At 40.2% G+C, this 22100-nt stretch overlaps 1 protein-coding gene across 3 annotated transcripts in view; it reads right to left on the bottom strand.

Moving 5' to 3' along the window:
* The window catches only part of LOC309451023 (transducin-like enhancer protein 4), a 100206-nt gene that overhangs the window by 55065 nt on the left and 23041 nt on the right, over positions 1–22100 (bottom strand). For all 3 annotated transcript variants that reach the window (XM_082074389.1, XM_082074391.1, XM_082074390.1), the window contains exons 5-6: positions 13311–13373; positions 3986–4060 (exon numbers count right to left, since the gene is read on the bottom strand). In XM_082074389.1, the coding sequence (XP_081930515.1) occupies positions 3986–4060; positions 13311–13373 (138 nt within the window). The remainder of the gene's footprint in view (positions 1–3985; positions 4061–13310; positions 13374–22100) is intronic.

Genomic DNA, 22100 nt, shown 5'->3' with positions numbered 1-22100 from the left:
AGATTTAATAGTGCTGCTCCAAACCAATGAATTATGAGTTTAAAACCTATTAAAATGTAATGTTTTTTTCCTGAGCTGAGGGGAGAGAGATTTAAATCCACTGAATTTTAATATTTCAGCTTGAGCTGCAGGAGGTAGAGAAAGTCCAAATGAACTATTCCATCAGCACCATTCAAGCATGAACATTTTAATCAGTTTTACTTCCTTGGAGTTCTCCAACACAGTTTACGCTGTCATTCTGAAAGCACTTAACACAGAGGGTGTGAAAAACCACCAAGGCTTGTTATTGCCTTCACAATTGATGGCAAATAATTTTGCAGACTTCCTATCATTAAAATGTCACTGCTAAAAATTGAGGTTCAGCATTTCTTGTGCTAAACCTCATTTTCTTTGAACACCATCACATACCTGTTCTTAAGTTTTTGGTACATTTATCTCCCTCTGTGTGACAAACAGGCACACAAGCACTAGCCTCCATTTCTGCCTCACTATCCAACTGCAGCTGAAAACCGACTATTTTAAACAGAGGAAATAAAAAATGAAAAATAAAAATTAAAAAGCACACCACTCTGATAAAATTCTGATAAAGTTACAAGTTAATTCCCTAGTTCCCTTATTAAAATGTAACCACATTCACACAGCATGTTCTGATTATATAGTACAACGGATTAAAAACAACAGCAACAACAACAAAAATTTAGGAGAGCTAGATGAGTCAATTTAATAATACAGGAAATGAAACCATCACTCCTAATTAGATCATATTACTGATTTAAGGCTACAATTTGTGTGTTGTTCCAACAGTGTGATCTTGCAGACTCTAATGTAAAAACACGGCAGCTACGGCACGTGACATGATGGGCTGGATACATCATTCTGCTCGTCCTGAGACACCCAACCTGGAAAGGAGCTCTGGATGTGCACAACAAACAGCTCCATGCAAGAATGCGGCAGCGTGGACGACACCAGATGCAGAGCCTGGATACCTGCTGCAGATTTACAGTCCTGCAGCATGCTTATGACACCTAGGTTTCATTTAGCTTTTCTCCCTGCATTTCTCCAGAAGAAGATAGATGATACTTAACTTGTTTCGGCCCGTCAACAGTTTTAAACTGAACGTGACCTGTGAAAGAAGTCATTATAACTGTGTTTCATTCCATTAAACACAACTAGTTTATTGTCAGGAGAACAAGCCGTCTCTCCGGATTCCAGGCTCACTTCAGTATTTTGCATTTAAACTGCACGGATCAGTGACTTGGTTCATTTACCAATGAAGACAGAATAATATTGCAAAGTTAAAAGGTGCTTCATCAGATTCCTTTAAAACAGAGCACATTCATACAAAAATACATACAGGTGAAACACAAAGAGACACATGATTCGTGCACATTTTATTATTCTCTTGAGCCATCCTCGATTGCGGCAAAATCCATTTTAAACTCAAATGCAGGGTCCCTCCGTTCATACCCCAAAGGGTTTCAGCATAGGTGAGGTGAACTCAACAGAGCCCCACAACTACAGGTGTATTTCAGAAACTCAAATACTGCTTCTCTGTCTGCTACACAATTCAATGAGTAACTAAAAGATGTATTTTTAAAAATGTGAAGAGGAAACAAACTTTGGAGGCTTTTAAAAAATAACAGGGTTGGCAGAAGAAAAACGCTGTCAGACTCATCAAACAGCAAAACGGCACAAGACCGCATAATTAGATATGGGAAAGCTATGATTTCTAATTACATTCTTTGTTTTGCTTTTGTTGGTATACACTTTATAAAGTATGACGAGTCCTTTTTAGTCCCATGCTCCATTTCCAGAGTCTAAATCTCTACAAGTGCAGATATAACATTATTGTGGGTATTCATGCAAACCAGAACTTAAGTCTCTTTGATAACTTGCTATCCTTTTTATTCCATTTTTTTAAAGATTGGATTACTTCTCTTCAAACCCGAGGAACACAGAATTTTCAGTTTGTATTGCTCCTGTTTCTCTAAAAGTAAAGAGAGGTCCACACTGCATTTCCTAGCTCAACATAAATCAGGAAAATGGAAAAGCAGTAGAGCAAGGTAAAAATCAGTCTGATGAGGGAGGTGAGAGCTGCCCTATTTTAATGCACAAGACCAAAATTCAGTTATTACGAAAATTTGAAGCAATAGAATTTCAACTGACTTGAAGAGATGAACTCAGACAGCAACAAACAGAAAATGTACTTCTGGCTGATGGGGCAAGACCAGCAGAAGTCTATGCCAGGCTCCCACACAAGTGTCTGTTCTGCTCATATTTATTCTCTGTGGTTTAGTAGTTCACGAAAGCAGGATAAACTTAAATAATGAGTGCAATAGCCAGTATCTATAAATTCATATGTTCTACATCAATCAACTTATTCTTTATTAGAAAGCAAATTGCTTTAGCAGTCTCCCTGACATAGACAAAAGTAAAGGGCAAAAACGTACACAAATAGACTGTGCAGTACTCATATGCATGCGTGTGCACAGACACACACACACCACGGTGTGTGCATATATACACCCATGCTACGTACGTACACGCAGTGTAGATATACAAAAACTTATTTAGCAAAGAAGCCAACCTTTAGCTACTTATTTTATGCAAAGAATGTTAATAGAAGGCAATATTTTTGGTTAGGTAATGAAAACTAATTGGGAAATTATTCATCTCCCACTCTCCCCACTGGAGCATAAAAGACGTACAACAAATGTTATTCATGATTCTACACGACTCGCTCCAATTCACCCCCTTCTTTCTAACGGGCACTTCAGAGGAAATAAAGGTTACTCTTTTCCATTTATATCTTCTAATTGACTACCAGTGTTTTCTTGTGGTCAGAGGGACACAAAACAGAGTTAGAAACAGCCTATTAAAAACAAGCTACAATCAGACTGCTGCTCTACACCACCGTCAGCAATGATCAGAGAGTCCTGATTTCCTTGCTAAAAGACGGAGGCATAATTGAAGCAGTATCTTCACTTCAGATTGATTATTCCGCGACCCTTATCCACATCTTCACTCAGCAATTTGAATTTTAATGAAAGTAAATGGAATAATTAGCATTTCAAAGTGTGTTTGATACACTGAATAAAAAAAAGGAGAAGACTTTTATGTATAATCTATACACAAAAGAAAAAGCATTTGGGAGGGCGCAGAAGATGGGAAGTACAGTTGTAGTGTCTTCATTAGAATAACTTAAACAACTGCTTGCACCAGCTGCATAATTATACATGTGAATAATGTGCTATTAAGATATGACTTCTCACCTTTATTTTATGTAGTGTGAACAGCCACAGTTTTCATTGTTTTGCCTTTCCTCTCCAGTTGTAAAATGTAAACACTCCAGCTGCCCTCACCCATAAAACCTCACAAGACTGCTATACCGGGCTAATATTGCTGGCAATAAAGCTTTTACCAGAGGGGGTCCACACACTCTTATTTTTAGATGACTAGGAACAAGGCACCTATGAGCACAGTGGTGACAAGTTGTTTTGCCATCAATTTTGGTTGTGGATTTTTTTTTTTTTTTTAAGTAACAGCTATTTTTTAATGTAAAAATGAATAGTGTGATGAATATTCACAGTCTTGGGCCGCCACTCAGAAAAAGACGTGGGCAGCAAGGATGTGAAAAATGCTTCTCATGCACAGTGTGTCGTACAAAGGCTATCTGTCACGGTGGCTGCAGAAGCAGACCGGCACGTGGTATGCAAAGGGTGCAACGTCACTCATAAAGGACAACAAAAAAAATAGATACCAGCGAATGGATACAACACAGACATTAATTACCCTGTTAGTCTTCTCGGCAAAGTGCAAGCAAAAGTATTCAGGTAGTAACCAGCTTTCATGAAGATCAAGCTAGTGAATTTCACCATTGCCCACAACGTTTGCCCACCTGATGGAAATGAGTTCATACAAGAGAGAAAGAAAAAGAAAAGCTATTTACAAACATTATTAGAGCTAAAACGGAAAGACCACATACCCCAATGATTGCGTTCAGTTCTGCCATGGTCACTTGCTTGGCACGCTCCACAGCCTGCACCACTTGTTGCTGGTGCTATAAATGAAGATCAGAAACAGAATAAAATTATTTGTTTTCTAAATTATTAAGCAAGATTTTTCCTTTTATCTTTTTTCTTTGATTTTCAAACACATGCAGGTCTTGAAATAACTGTTCTCTAACAGACAGTCACATGCTGTATTGATCTACAAGAGTATCAAGTAAGGGCATTATTTTATTTATGCCACTACTTGCCAGGAATTGCACTCTTGCTCCGCAGAAGAGTTATTTTACAACCTGGCTAAAAAAGAAACTGTCTTCCTTTTTTTTTTTTTTTTTATCAGCACAGTGCACTCTTTAATTTACATGACAACTTCAAATGCAAGCAACTTTCCTTACAGCCACAGAAGCTTAGATTTTTTAAAAAAGCATATAGTGAAAAAGAAAGGTATGTATTTTCAACAAGCACATGGCACCCACATCACTGAAGGATATACAGATTCTCCCTCTTGGTGCATTTCAAAGCAGCTCAACCGTAAGAAAGAAATTTAAAATGCCATTCACAATTCTGTCAAACACGTGAAAGAGAACTAATTATTTCAATCCCCAACATGTAAATTTTAATAGCTTTAAGAAGTCCATCAAAAACACATGGTCTAATTAACAACACAGTTTACAAGCTTCAGTGGTTATATTATCTCAGTTTGAATGATACTGCATTCCTCCAGTAAATTCAAAATTGCTGTATGCTGAAAACTGATTAATATTTATTTGAAAACACCAACTACAAATAAAATAAGGTCCTCATCTTGCAACCATATTTGTGCCTGTTTGAAGCTCTACCAGTGGCAAACTCACTGGCACAGGCAGCCTCACAGGATCAGGAATACACATGACAAATTGGCACAAGAGGGTCAGGGAGAACTGCAAGCCGGTTGTGTGATCTGCACTGGGAGTGACTCATCTCTGATTAACAGCCACAGGTTGAACACAGAGAGAAGGGAGCTCTTGTTTATCTCAAGAGGTGCTGAAACCATAATGATGAAACATCAACTCTGTATCAAAACCAACATCTAGATGTTCTTTGGTGCAAAGTTTAAGGAAAAAGCTGAGAGGCTTTCTCAGCTACAGATTCAGGCTAGACATGAGGAAGAAATTTTTTACAATGAGGGTGATGAAACACTGGCCCAGGTTGCCCAGACACATGGTAGATGCCCCATCCCTGGAGACATCCCAGGCCAGGCTGGATGGAGCTCTGAGCAACTTGATCTAGTTGAAGATGTCCCTGCTCATTGCAGGGCGTTTGGACTAGATGATCTCTGAAGATCCCTTCCAACCCAAACTATTCCATGATTCTACAATACAGCCTTCAGTTTGCTCCCCAGGGCTGCGTATATGGGCAGAGCAGAGCTGAGGCGCAACCCATGCAGCAACACCTTCTGTGCACCCTTACCAGAGGCAGAAAGCTGCACATAATAAGGTGGGGACCCAAATCCTCAAGATTTCCTTCAATAAAAGAGCAGGTGAAGAGCATTAGAAAGACTCCCCAGGTAGCACTCTGAGCCCTGCTGGGAGAGGGGCCATAGGGAAGCGTTCTGCTACCTCAGGGACTTGGCACTCTTGGATTTGCTAGTTCTCGGTGCAACACACAACCAAAAATGGCCTTTTCACTTACAAATTCTCTCCCACCCCAGTGTGAGGAAAAGCAAGCCTAAAAAGCCACCCATAACTGTAAAAAATGCTGACCTCAACGACAAAAAAAAAATGGATGAATGCGAATAATAAAGGAGGTAATTTAAAAACATTCCTGGAAGGAAGAAAATGGTTTTTATGTTTGTTTCTTTTTAAGCAAAGAAGAATTAAATGAAGGAAATGCCAGGAGAGCAAATGACATACTGTTGCACACAGAAACACACCACCAGTCACATTCAGAGTTTTGTAAAGCTTCTGTGCTAACGTAAACCAAATCTGTTGCTTATAAGCAGAAAATGTAAAGAACAACAAGCAGGCTGAACATGAGCAAATGTGTTCTTGGCATTCCAAAAAAGGAAAGGGGGAGGGGGGGTGAGCAATGGTGTATCACCATCACAGACAACCAGTAAAAAGGAAATTACAATACTCAAGCCTCAAGTTCCTGATGATGTGTTATCATCTCCAGGTCATCACATGTTAAGGACAGGTACAGCTTTCATTGATTATGTAGCTGAAAGCCCAGTGGCACACAGCTCTATATGGCAACAAGGTGATCATAAAAATGACACCACCATTTTCTGGTGGAGGTCAGCCACAACAAAAATAGGCCACAATATTTTTGATCAAGTAATCCAAATAAAACCCAAAAAATGGGGTTTAAAGACCTTTAACTTTTTTTTTTTTTTTTAATAAAAACATTTACTGAGAAGTTTACAGGCATCTTTGCTTTCCTACCTTATCCTAAGTGATGCTTTTAGCACTTAGGTAAAGAAAGTGACTTAGCTCTTGATTTGTATTTGAGCGCTTAGTTCCAACATGCATTTACTTAAATCCTGTTCCCAGGGCCACAAGAGGAAAAAAATCTCCTGACGGACCTACAGAAAGCCAGCCTGAACACATCAAAGTTATTGTAGAAATTACTCCAATTTTCATCAAAGTTTTGGAAAAATAAGTCAACCACAGGAGTTCGAACAGTTTCCTTTCCTTTACAGCAAACATATGAAGAATGTCTCAGAGGAGTACTTGGGAAAAGCACTGTTTCATTCCCAGGTGAAGGGAAGAGAAGGTGGAGGGGTAGAGCACCAAAATCTCACATTAAGATTTCTTTTGGAAAGCACCGTAAGACAGAAATTCCCGAGGCAGCCACATAAGGCATCTTTCACTGATTCTAATAGGTTTGGGATCAAGCCTTCACAGAGATGGGAAAACCCATGGGTCTTTTAATGCTGAACCTAAATTAGGCACCATAGAGACAATTAAAACTTTCCTATTGCTAGCTGCTTTAACATTGATTTAATCTGCAGTGGTGTAGTCTGCAAAAAACCCAAAAATAGATGGTCTGCAATTACCCTCTCCATCACTTTCACCTCATCGCAGCAACCGAGCAGACTCCTGCTCAGCTTCGTGAAGGCCCACGGGGGACATGCCCTGACTGACCACAGGCTGCTTGGGGTCACAGGCACAAACCACATGTCCCAGTGAATAAAGACAAGGGAAAGCAGCGGTGGGCTCCACATTACCCACCCTGGCTCTGGTCACAGATGTAGATCTCTGCACACAGAGGAGGAGCCCAGCCAGGTTTTGAAGATCCACTGCAACCCAAAACCAAGGAGACGGGGCAGGGAGCCCAGGGCTCATCGAGTGGGAGGGCAGTGGGCTGGCCCAGCCCATGTGGGTACCCAAGGACAGACAGACGGACGGCTCCCGTGCTCACTGCATGCTTGAACACTTGTTCTCGCCAGCGCCCTGGCAGCAAGCAGCATTATGCTAAAGCCAAGCAGTACACATTAGCCTGCCCATCAAACAATCTCACAGCAATTTACAGCCAAGTAAAAACAGTAACGACAAAAAAAGGGTTACTTTTTTCCCAACCAAATATAGACACAGGGTTGCAGCTTTCACACGCATTTAATGCTAGCCTTCTTCTGTGCATGCAAGCAAATGACAGATCCATTTTCTTCAGTTACGGGAAAACAGTATTTTGCATTGCATTTAACAGGCCAGAGCAATGAACTCAATACCCTGCCCCGCCTGTCACGCAGACTAGTATCGTTTCTCCTTTTTAACTTCTTCCCTATCTCTTCTCTTCACCCCTTTCTGCTTTCTGCCATGAGCAGCATGTTTGCACTTGCCTTGTGTTGGAAAACCACCACCTTTCAGTCTCACGGTGGGCAGCAACAACAGAGACCACAAGAAGGATGTTGGCTTTTTCACCATCACATTGTCTGACCACACCATCTTGTCACCTTGCCCTGGCTCCTGCACAGGCATTGCACCATGGTGGAAAATGCCTGGGCTTTTTATACCATGTCAGAGCTCCCAATTACAGAAGCGCTGTGCTGGCAGCAACCAAGCACTCAAAATTCCCCCTGGTGCGCACACAGAGATGCTGGTGCTAAAAATGCCTAATTTCAGCCTGTCTCCAGCACTGCCAACAACATCCAAAGCAAAATTCTATGAAGAGTTCACTTTGCAGACACGAGCGGGCTCTGCTATGTTTTCTTCATATTATTTTGTTGTTGTATTGCCTGTTCAGAGGAAGTATGGACCAGGTCTTGCTTAAGAACTGCAGCAGTGCCATCCTGGAAAGCCCAGTCTAGAGGCAGCATAATGAGATGAGGTCACACCAAAAACACCAGTGAGAACCGGAGAGCAGATACATTGACAGTGAGGTAGAGCACATACTCAGAAAACCAAAAGGGACCAGCAGGTTTCATTGCTTCCCAGCTCTATAACTCAGACATGATATAATAATCACTTCGTAAAAATATTATTAGAAATACATACATAAGTTGCTAGTAAGAAGCCTTCCTTGGTAGAGGAGTTACAGATACAGCTTCCTTGTACTTACTGCTTCAGCTGTAGTCTAGGGCAAGTCCAAGATGGAGGAAAATAATTTTGTCTTCTCAGCCTCTCACATCTCAGACCAACAACTGCTTTTTTTGAACAGCATGTAAGACCTCCTGCTCTGCTTCTATATAATAGATCTCACACTCTTCATCCAAACTTACTGAACTTTAGAAGCACCTCTAGTGAATGCATCTACAGAGAGGAGCAAGCAGGTTGAAAACCATCAACTAATATTTAAGAGATTGAAAGGAAAAGACAGCGTGCAGCATTTCGTTTTTGTATGTTTGCTTGTGTGTATGCATGCCAGTGCTTAGCATTTTATTGTGCTTCTAAGTATATTTGACCACCTTATCATACACAGGAAGCTGAAGATTTTTATTAAAGAGCAATCCTTCTAGCTTGTTATTGTTTAGTTCACTGGTAGCTGGAATGGAAAGTGCACCTTCCGAAAAAAAATTATTACAGCCTCCTCCAGCCTACGTAATGCTTCCACGGAAGCTGACAGGGGACAATCATGTGAACATTTATCTGACTTCTTAAGTAGCTTTTGCAGGTTGTCCTGAGCTCCTGGTTGCCACAACTACATCATTAGCTGTAAATCAGCCAGTTTGCATGTGTCTCATGAATATAAACACAGTCAATATTTACTCAAAATAAGGTAACCATGATACGTGTGTATCTTGAGCCACACTGAGCAAACACCATTATCCAGCACATGAGGTTGTTCGGCACTCAATAGCCCATAGGGTCCCACAACAACAGCCACAGGTTGCAGACAGGCACACACACCGCCTTCACCAGACAGGAACCAGCTCCAACTTGAAAGCCGCAGTCTTGTGCAAGTGTCACACTGTGCTGCAGCTGGTAAATTCAGTTGAGAAGAAGTGTAAATTAACAGAGGCATGATCTACATCATTAGACCCAAAATGAGATGCATTTTACTGGGCAGATCATTCAATTATGTGAACACTGAACTATCTATACCAGCTGCAGCAGATCAAAACTAAATTAACTGAGTGCAAACAGCCTCCAAATATTTACGTACAACCTTTCAGGCACCCCCTTCACTTTATGCAATAGGAACTACTTTGAACACACTGGTATCTCACAACACCACAGGGAGGTGAAAAATTACTGTTGCAACACAGGAAGCCTGCAACCACAGCAGAAATTGAACGCACATCACCCCTGAGGTCCATCTCATGCCTCGACCACAAAGTCACTCTTGCCTACCAAAATGGGAAGCTTGTATTTCTTGTTGCTGTTTTTCAGTCTGCCGAAGTCAGAGCCAACGTAAAAAACAAGGTACCACCTGACTGTGTATTTAGGCAGGTTAGGAACTTGATTTTCTATATATGCTTAGATAATGTACAGCATAGTAAAACTGACTGAAGCCTAGAGAAATTCCAGAATGCTTTACTGGATTGTCCCCCGAAACAAAGCATGCAGAAGTACATGGCAGGGTGATGTATTGTAATTGCACCCTTTTCACAAGTTCTCTAGCAATTTTGGTCATGATTTCTTACTTCTAAGTGAGTTATCGCAAGCCATTGATTCTTTACAAAGTTAACAAGCAATAAGACAAGTTAACCTGGTGCTATTATGAGGCAATAATGTTGCCATCAGTGCATGTAACCACTGTATTTTGTTCATTTTTCCCTGAGGCACAATACAAAGGAGCCTGATCACATTTTTCAGCCACTATTCCACAATTAGACTGTATGCAAAATGCATAAACAGCAAAAGCATGCTGCAATGCAATTCTCTGTTAATCTATATGATGAAATAAAGAGACTTCCGTTAAGACATTCACTTTTTAAAGACACAAATCAGGCAGAAACCAAGACTAGCAGAATACTCAAATCTGGAGATCAGTTCTCTTTTGCCCAATCATCAGCATATGCCAGTATAAACTGATTAAAATAAATGTTTCTACTAACAGAGGTCAAACTATGACCAAGATTTTCCTAACCCCAACTTGAAAACGATCATGATCAGTGGCACTGTCAAGACACTTGAAAAGATGTTTGGTACTTCCTCTTTTCAATCCCTCTCTGCTGTCCAGTCGTCCTCCGCTCTTGCTAGGTGACCCAAAGAGCACACTTGCCTCCACACAAAACAAATGTGTACACTGGCTTTTTGGAAGTGCTCCTTTTTGTCTTTGTCAATGCACATGAAAACGCTGAAGTTGTGAACTTTTTTTGACCTCTCCATCTCCTCTGTAGCCCCAAGAGCTTTCACATCGTGCATCATTCACAGAGGAGGAGCTGTAAGGCTTGGTAAATGAGATGTGCAAACAGGTGAAGAAAACTTTATGGGCCATGGATTTAAAAAGCAGAGGCTTACTCACACAGAAGCAGTACGAGAACCTGTTTTCAGGTCTAAAGCTGCTTAGTTTAAACATTTGATATCAAGCCTAATAATGTAATCAGCAGTCATTAAGCACAGTGACACTGGTGCGCTTAAGCCCTCTCTGGAGGTACTATACCCATGACAGAAGTGGGATGTCATTTTCTCAATTTACAATCTGGATCATCTTAGTTGTCTACCTAAACAGTTTTTATGACTACCATATTAATGACAAGCTAGTGCAATGGTTAAGTTGAGAATTACTTCAAAATTGCTTTCCATGCTGAGCTTGATGGCCACGAGGTAGTTAAACAGCAATCAGGGCTGTTGGTTCACAGGTCCCAAGTTACTGCCTCTGAGCATCACATGGGAGATCCTCCTTGACAGAAGAGAAGGCAATATGATGTGTATCCTTCACAGTGCCTCCTCCCTCTAAGGCAAGGACTTAAAATTTACCGATGTCAGCTCTGAGGAGAAACACTCTAGAGCAATTTAGCCCTACGGACAGGAGAACACAATGAATATGGAGCAGAGAAAAAGGACAGCGTTCATGCACACCTGAGTGCCACACCACTAACATCAAAGCTCAAAAAACTACAGACTTTTTCCTTTTTCTCTCTTTTTTTTTTTTTTTTTCCCCCTCAATTTCACAGGAGTATATAGAAGGGGTGGAGGCTAGGATTTCCAAAATCAAAGGCCAAAATCTATCAGTCACTGTGAATCACACACATCTTTCTTCAAGCCCGTGTAATCCCTTTACTTGTCTAACTGGCAATAAACACCTACTCTAAGAAAGCACATGGGCTGGGTTTGTGGAAGCAGAGCAAATAGAGCAGCATGACTTATTTGTGTATGGTAATAAAGTTTTGTTTAGCATTTCAACTGAAAATAGCAGTACCAGTACCAATAGTAGTACGCTGGTGCAAAGTTTCTAAACACGGTATCACATACTCTGGAGAAGATGTCTCTGTTGTAGAAATGCTGATCCCATGTCTTTGCCAAAATCACACCTTTGCCTGCCAAGTACTCACCCCTGCCTTTGTTTCAAAATTGTGTCATTTTAGTGCTCACTTTAGCATGAGTATGAATCAACTTTACACCTCATTTTTATATGCTGTGCAATTCCTGCACAGCAAAACCCCGTAACTAGATGTACAGAGATTCTGTAGCAGTCAAAATACAAAATCAACAGCTACACATTTTAGATCCATGCAGGACTTGAATTCTGGTCTCCCAGCGATATAACTAGATCATTACACATCATTTAGTTTCCACAAATCCATCTTTATCAGTAGACAGTACAGTTGCACTCATGAACATTGTCAAGCTCTAGTTTTGATAGCATTATTCTCATTTCAAACACACACAGATGCACACGCACGTGCACACATGCAGCACATTAGCTGAATGTTAATACCGAGCACACAGCCTCTCAATTGCGGCAGGACGAGCAGCTCTCTCGAAAAGCAATGGCACTTTATGGAACAACTGAAAAGGCTGGAGAGAGTCAGAGCATGTTCTCAAGCACAGTGCTTTACAGATGCAACGCATAGAAATACACCTTCCAGCTTTGACTCCTCAGCTACCAACTCTACTGAAATGAAAATATGCATTAAATAGATGCATGCGAGCCTGCGCCAACAGACCCCAGTCTCCAGTCCCATTCCTCCAGGAGGGTGGGCAGGGGAAGCCCTTAGCACCCCAGGTCTCCTTTCATGAACCACACTTTAATTTTACTTCACATATGCCTGTGGCTACAAGGCTCCCTCGCTAGCACCCAACAACTCCCCCAAATCCCAGCGCCCCTCAAAGTATCTGCAATGCACTCAAGATAATACCAGCAAATCATAATTTGGAGAAAATTAGTGCTTAGAGAAATTAGCTCACAGCAAGTTTCAATTTTCTGTCTGTATTCCCCAAATACGCAGAAAACATAAAAGGATTTAAGGTAAAAAGAAATCTGGGATGCAGAGAGAAAAAAGGCTGCATTTGTATGCCTGCTGTGTTGAACATCACTGCCTGGTATACCAGAATAGAAGTTTCTGCCGAACTTTAATACCTGCTGCCAAGAATGTAGCACAAATCATGCCTTTCTAGCACTTTTGCAAGCTATCCTCTGATTTCAGACCAACAAAGTCATAATTGTGAGAAAAACTGCGTTGTACATGAGAGCAAAATATTTAAACAATTAAAATTTTGCTTAGCACATTACATGTTCTATTTCATAAATACATTTAAATGATATGATAATGGACTTGGAGAAGATAATGAAATTACAGTGATAACAACACAGTGGAAAGTCATCTACAAGCACCAAGAGATTCATAAAGAAACAGTTGCAACATGAAGTCCCACTTTTGTAATAGATACGATGAGACAATCATTTATATGAGCACCAGTACAAACGACTACCTACCTCTTGGGACAGGAAGGGAATGACTTGTGCACATATAGCGTTCAGCCTCTTGACAATTTCTGCCTGCAAGTGACAAGAAGAAAGAAGTTCAATTACATAAATTCTCAGATGCGATGGTCACCCATGAACACAGAAAACACATTTGCTTGTTTGTTTGTTTGTTTGTTTGTTTTTCACATCTCTAGTCACCCTCTGGCCAGGACAGATTATCAAAAATGACAAAAGTATTTGGACACCAATTCAACAATACCTAGCAAGGTAATAATTTCTGGCAAAACGGTTTTCCTTAAAAAACACAGTTTAGAACTGACAACAAAGAAAAGTTAATGCTGATTATGCAAACAAAGGCACTTAAAGAAAAGAATCCTCAGGGGATGTAACAGAAAGGACAGACAAAATACTGTGTATCGAACTAAACTCTCTCCTAAGAGGCAAAAAGCAGGATTATTTAAAATTACAGCAATGCCACTGTAAGCGAAGGGAACAAATAAACCAATTACTTCTATACTAACACTGCATATCATTACAAAATTAGCAACACAATATACTACTTCACTGGTAATCACTCTAAAACATATTTTAGAAGGGGATACTGCAGTCTTGTATCATATTTACGCTGTTATCAAACCCAAGGTTGATAGTAGTTACTTTCATGTTGCAGTTGTGATCAGAAATCAATAATGTACAATGTTTTATTTCCATACTGGAGATCAATTCTTATTCTGTGTATTTAATCTGCAAATCTCAATAGAGACAGAAGAGATTTGGAGACATAACACAAGAATGAGAGCTGCAGAAACAGCCTATTTAAAGCCACATAGAATTTCTTACCATAAATAATAACTTTCTTATAATAAATTGTAACCAGGGTCAGTTCCTCATTATACAGTGGGACAGAATGCCCTTCCTCTTGCCAAGTCACTAACCGTATGATGAAGACATAAAAACCTGTACAATTTAGGCTTGCTTCTTGTAACAGCAATGCTTCCAGCCATTTTACTATGCTGTCTTTTAAACTGCCAGTGCTTAGACAAGAACCTATAGAACAGAAAGGCTCAGAACTAGCAGAAAAAAAAAGTCAGAACCACATATGAAATAAATCTGGGCTCAGGAAATACCACAGTTACACAGTTGTATAACTACAAGACATGGCATGCCAGAGGTGAGGGTACCTGTGACCCTGACTCTGTCCCCCTGTGCACACTGCAATACACTCGAGCTCACACACACTTCCTTGCAATACAGTTGCTTCATTTCTCTGAAATGCATCTAAACTCCTGTAGGTTATTTATATAGCAATTTGTGTTACACTGTCCCAGTACCTTCTCTTTGGTCTTGACTGTTTATGCAAGTCCTCATTTTTTACATTCATCATTACACCTTTTCTGTTTATTCAGCAGCATAGGTATCGTAAAGGACACTTGAGAATACATTCTGTTCACCATAAAGCTAAATTATCTGCTAATTTCAAAGGTCTGTGTGTGCCTGCAATACCAGATAACCTAGACCGTAGAACTTAAATACCCCTTTAAATAGACAGTGTTCACTATGGTAGTTGACACAGAGATTTACAACTGCATGTTACACAGAGCAGTACAGGAGAGACAAGATGTGTGCATCTAAGTTTCAGCCAGAGAGGCTGCACAATCCAATACAGCATTACCTGAGAAACAATACTTGATTAAAGAGTTGTAGACCGTAATATAAAGCACAGCTCCAAAGTACCTGTGCTGTAGTCATTCAAGTACCATTAACTGACTCATTTCCAAACTTTGGGTCCCAGTCACATTGTTGGGTTTTTTTTGGTTTTTGGGTTTTTTTTTTTTAAGGAATCTCCTGAGTGCTTTAAAACCAAAGAGAAAATTACACATCCTGCTCTTCGAGGCTTCCCCCTATAAAGACAAAACTCTCAAGTACCACTGTCCTGACTTGAGCTGAAGCCCCTCTGACCCACCATTTAACACACATCTGTGTCTTAGTAAAAAATGGCACACGATGCCTTCCTCTGCTGCAAAACAGCTCCTCCTACCCATCTTTAAAATGCCTGTCACAACCTTACCCACCTCTTGCGCAGCTCCTGGGGGAGCCTTTGCCTTGGCTGTGCTCTGCAGAAGACCACTCTTCCACCACAGCTATGTTAGCTGGATGCCTCCACTGCACTGTTTAGGAACTCAGAATAAAACTGGCTCAAAGTGCCATGCAGGAGCTCAGTGTGTAATTTTAACAGGCTTGTCAATTCATAGATTTTAAGGCCAGAAGGGACTGTTAACATTGTCTTATCTGACCTCCTGAGTAACACAGGCTGTAAAACTTCACTGACTTCTCCATCAAACACGTAAATTCTAGTTCAGCTAGAATATAGCTTAGTCAACAAAAATAATTTTATTCGGCTCACTTTGAGGCATTTCTTCTCAATTAAGGTACTCAACCCCAGCTATTTCAAGCTATTTCAGCTATGATGTTTTTCTTTTGATCACTTCCCTCTCCCTGCCCCAACAGAAGAAGTATGTATCTCTCTTCTACTTCTCTTCTGGCCAAAAAGTAGCTGAAACATATTTGCTCAGTACTTATACAAAAATTCACCTCCGGCAGATTCTAAGCCTGCGAAATGTTAAGCTGTAAGTAACTGAAAACAGGTGACTGAACATGAACAGTTACACAACTGTAATAAACTTCTTGATATCAATCCCACTGGAGTGCAGAACAGCGAGTCTTTTCATACTGTATGCAGGAAAGCGAGCTGATGGAGACAGAACCCAGCTCAACCTATGGAGACGAAAAAGAGCTCACTAACAGCTTCAGGAGATGTTGAGACGTTCCCCAGTGGCATTTCTCAGCCAGGCAAGGCGCCCAACAAAGCTGAGAAGCTCTTGCTACACCAAAACAGGTTTCTACACTATTTCCTTATTAAAACAGTCTTCACTTCCCCCCAAAAATGAGTACCCCAAGTTGCGTGGTTGTGTGCACAGTTATGGTTTATCTCCCTCAACACCCGGCCAGCAAGGACACAGCCCAGCCCCACAGCAGTGGACCGCAGAGGCACGGCATGGCCAAAACATAACCGACCATCTTTGGAGAAAACACTGTGTATGTGTACAGATGATCAGAAACACATTACATGTTCTGTACTAAAAGAAATCTAAAAGCAGGCATTTTGGTGTAGTAAATACAAGGTAAATACAAAGTAACGTCTGCCTCGACATTGCAACTATTTGTGCAGTTAACTGTAGGGGATAACACCCCAGCAACAAGCTTGATTGTTTACTACAAAACACACAGGAGAAGAAGTTAGAAGGAGTCAGCTGCAAGAAGCTGACAGGAGTGGGTTTCTTACGACATCGTCCTAAAACTTGAAGGTGTACGCAACTGATGATGTAGGTTAGCATCTCAGTAGATCTATTCCTACTGCCATTGGAGGGAGCCTGGAAACTTGTTTTCTTTGCATAAGGTACAATGTCAGACACAAAATAAAACATAAGTCCATATTTCTATGCTCATACAAATCTTAAAACACTACATTTCAAAACCAGCTTAGGATCATCTCTCTTCGCTTAAACATCAGGCCAATGGTTTTTCCATGATCAAACTAATTGGCAGTAGAAGGAAAAAGTACGATTTCATAAAATTGGTCAGCCAATCCTCACACGGAAAGCCAAAGTTGCCTCGGAAACGCGGCTGCTTCCGCGGTCATCCAATTTTGCCTCTTTTGTCCCATAGGACCAGGCTTTAGAGAGGCATCATTTATTTACAGGCCTTTCCACTGGGCTTCGGTTATCGGCCAATAATACTGTGGACACACACACTTCTAATGGCCTATGTTTTGAAACCCAGTCTAATCTGATGGCACAGCGCCCAAACTCCTTTTCCAGCATAGCCATTAAAGGATGTAGGTTATTGCTGTTGTCACCATTGATATTTGTCATTGTAATGTAATTAGGGCCCTAAAATGATGCATTACAGCCCTTGGCACAGCTTCTATTAAAATCTTTTCTTCTGCTCACTGAACTGCGACCTGCTTTCTGATGAATAACAGACAGACAGCTTTAGGGTGAGGAGCAGATTCATCAAAGAAGTATTTTTCAGCTTTGGAAATAAAATAAATAAATAACAGAGGGCAACCTAAGAAGAAAAGCACAAGGAAGGAAGGCGTGGTGGGAAATGCAGCACATAGCACATTTGAATTTCATCTGACCACTTGAAATTCTGATTGCATCTGATGAATCTTTCTTAGGACAATATATTCCCAGCCTGTGAATCACATGGTTAATCAGGGCTCTAATCTGCTATCCATCAGCCTATGCCAGCACTGTAACTTCCAATCAAATTTATAGGTTATGTGGGTCACGCATCCCTGAACAACTACATTCATGGATATCCCATTTAAGCCAGCACAGATTCTGAAATACTGTTGTTAGGGTTACTGAATGTTACAATACTATTCAAAGCTTTATGAAAGCTCCTGATAAACAGCTGCTAAATTATTGCCTGTGGATACAGTGCGATGCTCTGAAATAGCATTAATGGCCCAATAAAAGGGTGATTGCTCATGCCAAAATATAAAAAGGATGGCTTTTGCTACTGTAGTTTGTCAAATATGTTAACAAACATCGACACTGCTATTACTCCTTTCCCTAAACACAAAAGATGTTTGGTTTTGCATAAAAACACACCAGCATGGAACCAGGAAAGATGAGGGAGAGGCAGGCAGAGAAGGCTCAGGCAGAAATCATCTTTCTACTTATCTAATGCAAGCTTATAGTGTTTGCATCCTTTGGGAGACACCTACAGAAGACAAGATTTTAAGAGGTTCGAGCTCTTTTCCTAACCACTTATGTGGTATCTTTCTTGAGAAAGATTAAATATTTATTAACTACAATGTTAATAACTTATTTTGTTTCATTATGTGTACAAAGAGACAATAATAAAATCACTTTTCCAGAATCAGACCCAAGTAAAGGAATGAAGACCCATATCAGTTAATAGTCCCTCAGTATTTTTGCAGGGATACAATGAAAGAGCAACAGCTTAGGATCTCAACCAACAAAATCTTTTTGACCAAAGCCAATGGTTAAATGGTACTTAATTGCCTAAATATGCCTAAAAACTTGAAGTTTGCATGTGCCTACAAAGCATTCAGAAAAATGTTCAGAAGATGGGCCTGTGGGCAAGGCTACCCCTCCGGCCTCTGAAGGGGCTCAGCAAAGCTCCTCCTTGGGGTACGACCACAGCCTAGGAGCCACCAGCTGTACGCAGAGGGGAGCATGTGATGGACCATTAGACTCCTAAATCCCTTTGAGGATGACAACGTAGGGGTTTAATTCAATTTACTCATGCCACACACGGCTAAAATAGGACATAAGCACACGGTAAAATATGGAAATGTGTTTAAGTGCCTTGATAAGTATTTTAGCATATGTCCAAATTCTTTGCACAGATGGGGACTGAAAGAGAAGCAAGCGTCATATAAACGGCAGATATTAAAATACTCAGAAATGTTCTAATACATAGGGAGTTCAGAATCAATTTGTTGCTTAAAAATCCCCATATGCATTCTTTTTTGGTGTAGGAAAAAAAAAGGGAATTAGGATTTTATTTATAGTATATAAACTTCGGGAAAATATTTCCACTATATTTCACAAAGTTCCATAGTTATTACAATTATAAAAAATTGCTAGTAAAGAATTACCACTGGAGGCTGCAGGTCTGTCAGTGGAATGGAAACAAAACTACTATATATGTATTGTTGAAATAAAACAGAATAATAAAACACTATTGGGAAACCCATTTCAGCAGCCAGTAGGAAAAAGAATATACGCAATTACATTTTCAGAAAAATAATCTGAAACAACTGTTATTTCAGGTTTAATTTGTTCTACACAATGCAGCCTTTGCCAAAAAGATCAATCTAGTTTATTAAGTGCTTACCAAGAACACATGCACACACCCATAATATCTAAACAAGCATTTCACAAATTAGTGAGCACAAAAAACATTATTACACTGTATGAGACATATCACGATTCTGAATAAAGCAAGCAAAAAAGCTAATCTTAGTATTTCAGAGAAAATTAAGCCTTCTTTCATAAAGAAGAATGTGTTTTGTTTTAATCACAGACTGTTGTCTGGAAGTGCTTACTGCAGTTCTACAGAACTAGAGGAAATACTGCAAGCCCTGAATATGAAATTTCTCTTCAGCCCTAAAGGAATGGTGTTTGGAAACCGAGCCACAAAGAGTCTGGTCTTGTAGCCGAACAGAATGATGGGAAAAGTTCTCTGTTAAGAGGGATACTAAACAGAAAACAACTTCTTCACTAAGCCAATTGCTGAAGTTTAGGAGATTTAATTTGAGCAATGCATGTATGAGTTGAAAGCAAGCGGAACCACCAGACTCTGCCAAATAATCACAGGTACATTTTCCACCTCACTTTCCTATCAACCTTCTTTGCAAACATCCCAGCTAAGCTCATGAAGCACTGTAAACTTGATACTTACTCTTTGTAAGTTAATTTAGGTGCTTATTTTGCACAAAATACTGCAGACAGCAACATAGGCAATAAATCGGAGTGGCAGAATTTTCAAAATCAATTTTCTAATGCACATCCTGATCCGTGGGCTGCTGAAGTGAGCTGATAAGACATGGCTTTTATTTAATGTCTCAAGAACCATGTGGAGCTCAACTAAGCAAGAAAGGATACATATTGAATCATTCATGATTAAGACAATAAAAAGCAAGTCAAGTAAGGTGACATATAGACACGCTTCAAGCCTGTCACTTAACGAAGTCAATGTTTTTTGTTAATATTGACTTCTACCAGCAAGCAAGCGAATAAAAATGCACATCTTGGAGATCCCCATAGCCCTTCAGTTCTTCAGGCTACCACCACGTAGCAAGCTGCATCCTGCCCTGCCCTCAGCACCTGCAGAGCAGTCAGAAAAAAGCCTGCAAGTGGAACTTGAAACGGCAGAGACCAGCTTCAACATCCCTTCCTGGAAAGCAGCAGGTAATGCTGAAAAAGCAGACAGAAATGAGTAAGAAGGGGACACTGACAAGGGAGGTGCTGTTTCCATCAGTAGAGCTTTGAAGGCCTCTGTAAGGTACTATGGTATTATCCTTTACCCTATCAGAAATCCTCAGCATTTCACAGCAATATATGTTTTGTGAAATATGGTTTCATACCACAGGGATGAGAAGTTTCCATCACGCTCCACCAACTGAAGGAATCTGACTTCATAGTTTAAAAAAAAACCAAAAACAAACCCCAAAAAACAACACACACCACAACTTTTTTTTAAGCTCATAAACCTGTGGCATCACACTAAAGCAGCTTCAGCTCCAAGCTCAGTCTTTTGCATCTCTCTCCTAGCTGCAGTTAGGTCAGAATTTCCCATTTCAATCTTTCCCATAATAGCTGAAACATAGCAGCACATGCAAAATCACCCATCTCTTGCTACTCAATTCCTCCCCTCACACATCCCTCCAAAGAGTCTGACCAGTTCTGTGCCCGCTGGAAATGGCACAATCTGGTCTGAGCCTGTCCTCGCTACTGCGTGCACACAGTGGCTTCAGTGCACAGTTTTAATTTAACTCAATCCAGAAGGTCCCCTCTATTTATTTACATGACAAGTTCTCTTTCTCAGGGGTAGCAGGAAAAGGGGTCAGAAAGAAACATTGCAGATCAGTAGTTTCAATGTGTACATCATAATATTTTTTTTTAAAAGGTGAGAGATAGTAAAAAACCTGTTCTTAGTAGGCTTATGTTGAACTTAAGGTGTCCTTACTGCCTCCTTAATACTTTTCCAGGGCAGCTATTTCAGGAAAAAGCTGAAAACCTCTAGCATGTGAATCTGAAAGAAACCATACTTCTAAAACTTACATGCCCAGTGCTTAGGAAAGGGTGTTCTGCTGCTCTTCTTAAACATTACCACAAAATAATCACTAAAATTGTTTTCCCTGTACAAAATAGAGCTGTCAGTGTCCACTTCTGATCCCCATCAGCACTCACTTTTCATTTGCAAATATATACAAATGAAGTTCCAGATGCAGCTGTAGGCACCCACCATCCTCCATCCACTCTGTATTATGGCTACAGTGCTTACTCTGGAGCAGTATGCTCCAAATGTTAATCACCGAGAAGCTGATATGCTATCATGGCTGAAAACTGTAAAGATTGTGCCAGACTTCAGTTACATCTACAAAGTCATATTGTTTAGTCTTGAAGTTTGCAGAAAACACTGCAAGCAATGGTAACACACAATAGTCTTGCAAAAAAGAAGGAAGAAAGTTCAGTTTCTACAGTAAGTATTGTGCTGTTCCAGGTTTTAATGAACTACATTAGACTAATCCATAAACTTATAAAAGTAGCAATCAGAAGTCGTCCCCTCAAACAAAACAAACAAAAAACAAACAAACAAAACCACCAAACAAACAAGAAAATTTAAAAAGAAAACAAACAAAAAACAAACAAACAAAAACAACAAACCAAACCAAAACAAAAAGAAAAAGAAAAGCAATGTGACTGTTGAAGTCAATTTATTCTGAAGGCCAGGAATCAGCCCTTCTGCATCAGGAAAAAGGTTACTTCTTCTCTTCCACCTCTGGTTTCCTTTGCTTACTCCCCTCAGCTCTGCAGGGCATGAAAGGTTGAGACCGCAGCCTGTTTGATTCATTGATAATCACACTTGATTATGTTTGCTTCCAGAAAAAATAAACACTAGGAATCAGCACATAGATCTATTTGGTGGATTTGTTAGGTCTGGTTACAGGAATTCTTACAGTGTTTGAAAACTCTG

The sequence above is a fragment of the Streptopelia decaocto genome (genome assembly GCF_964273445.1).
Source record: "Streptopelia decaocto genome assembly, chromosome: Z".
NCBI classification, from domain to species: domain Eukaryota; kingdom Metazoa; phylum Chordata; class Aves; order Columbiformes; family Columbidae; genus Streptopelia; species Streptopelia decaocto.
Note: the sequence above shows the minus strand (reverse complement) of the source record. Positions and strands in the feature narration are given on the sequence as shown.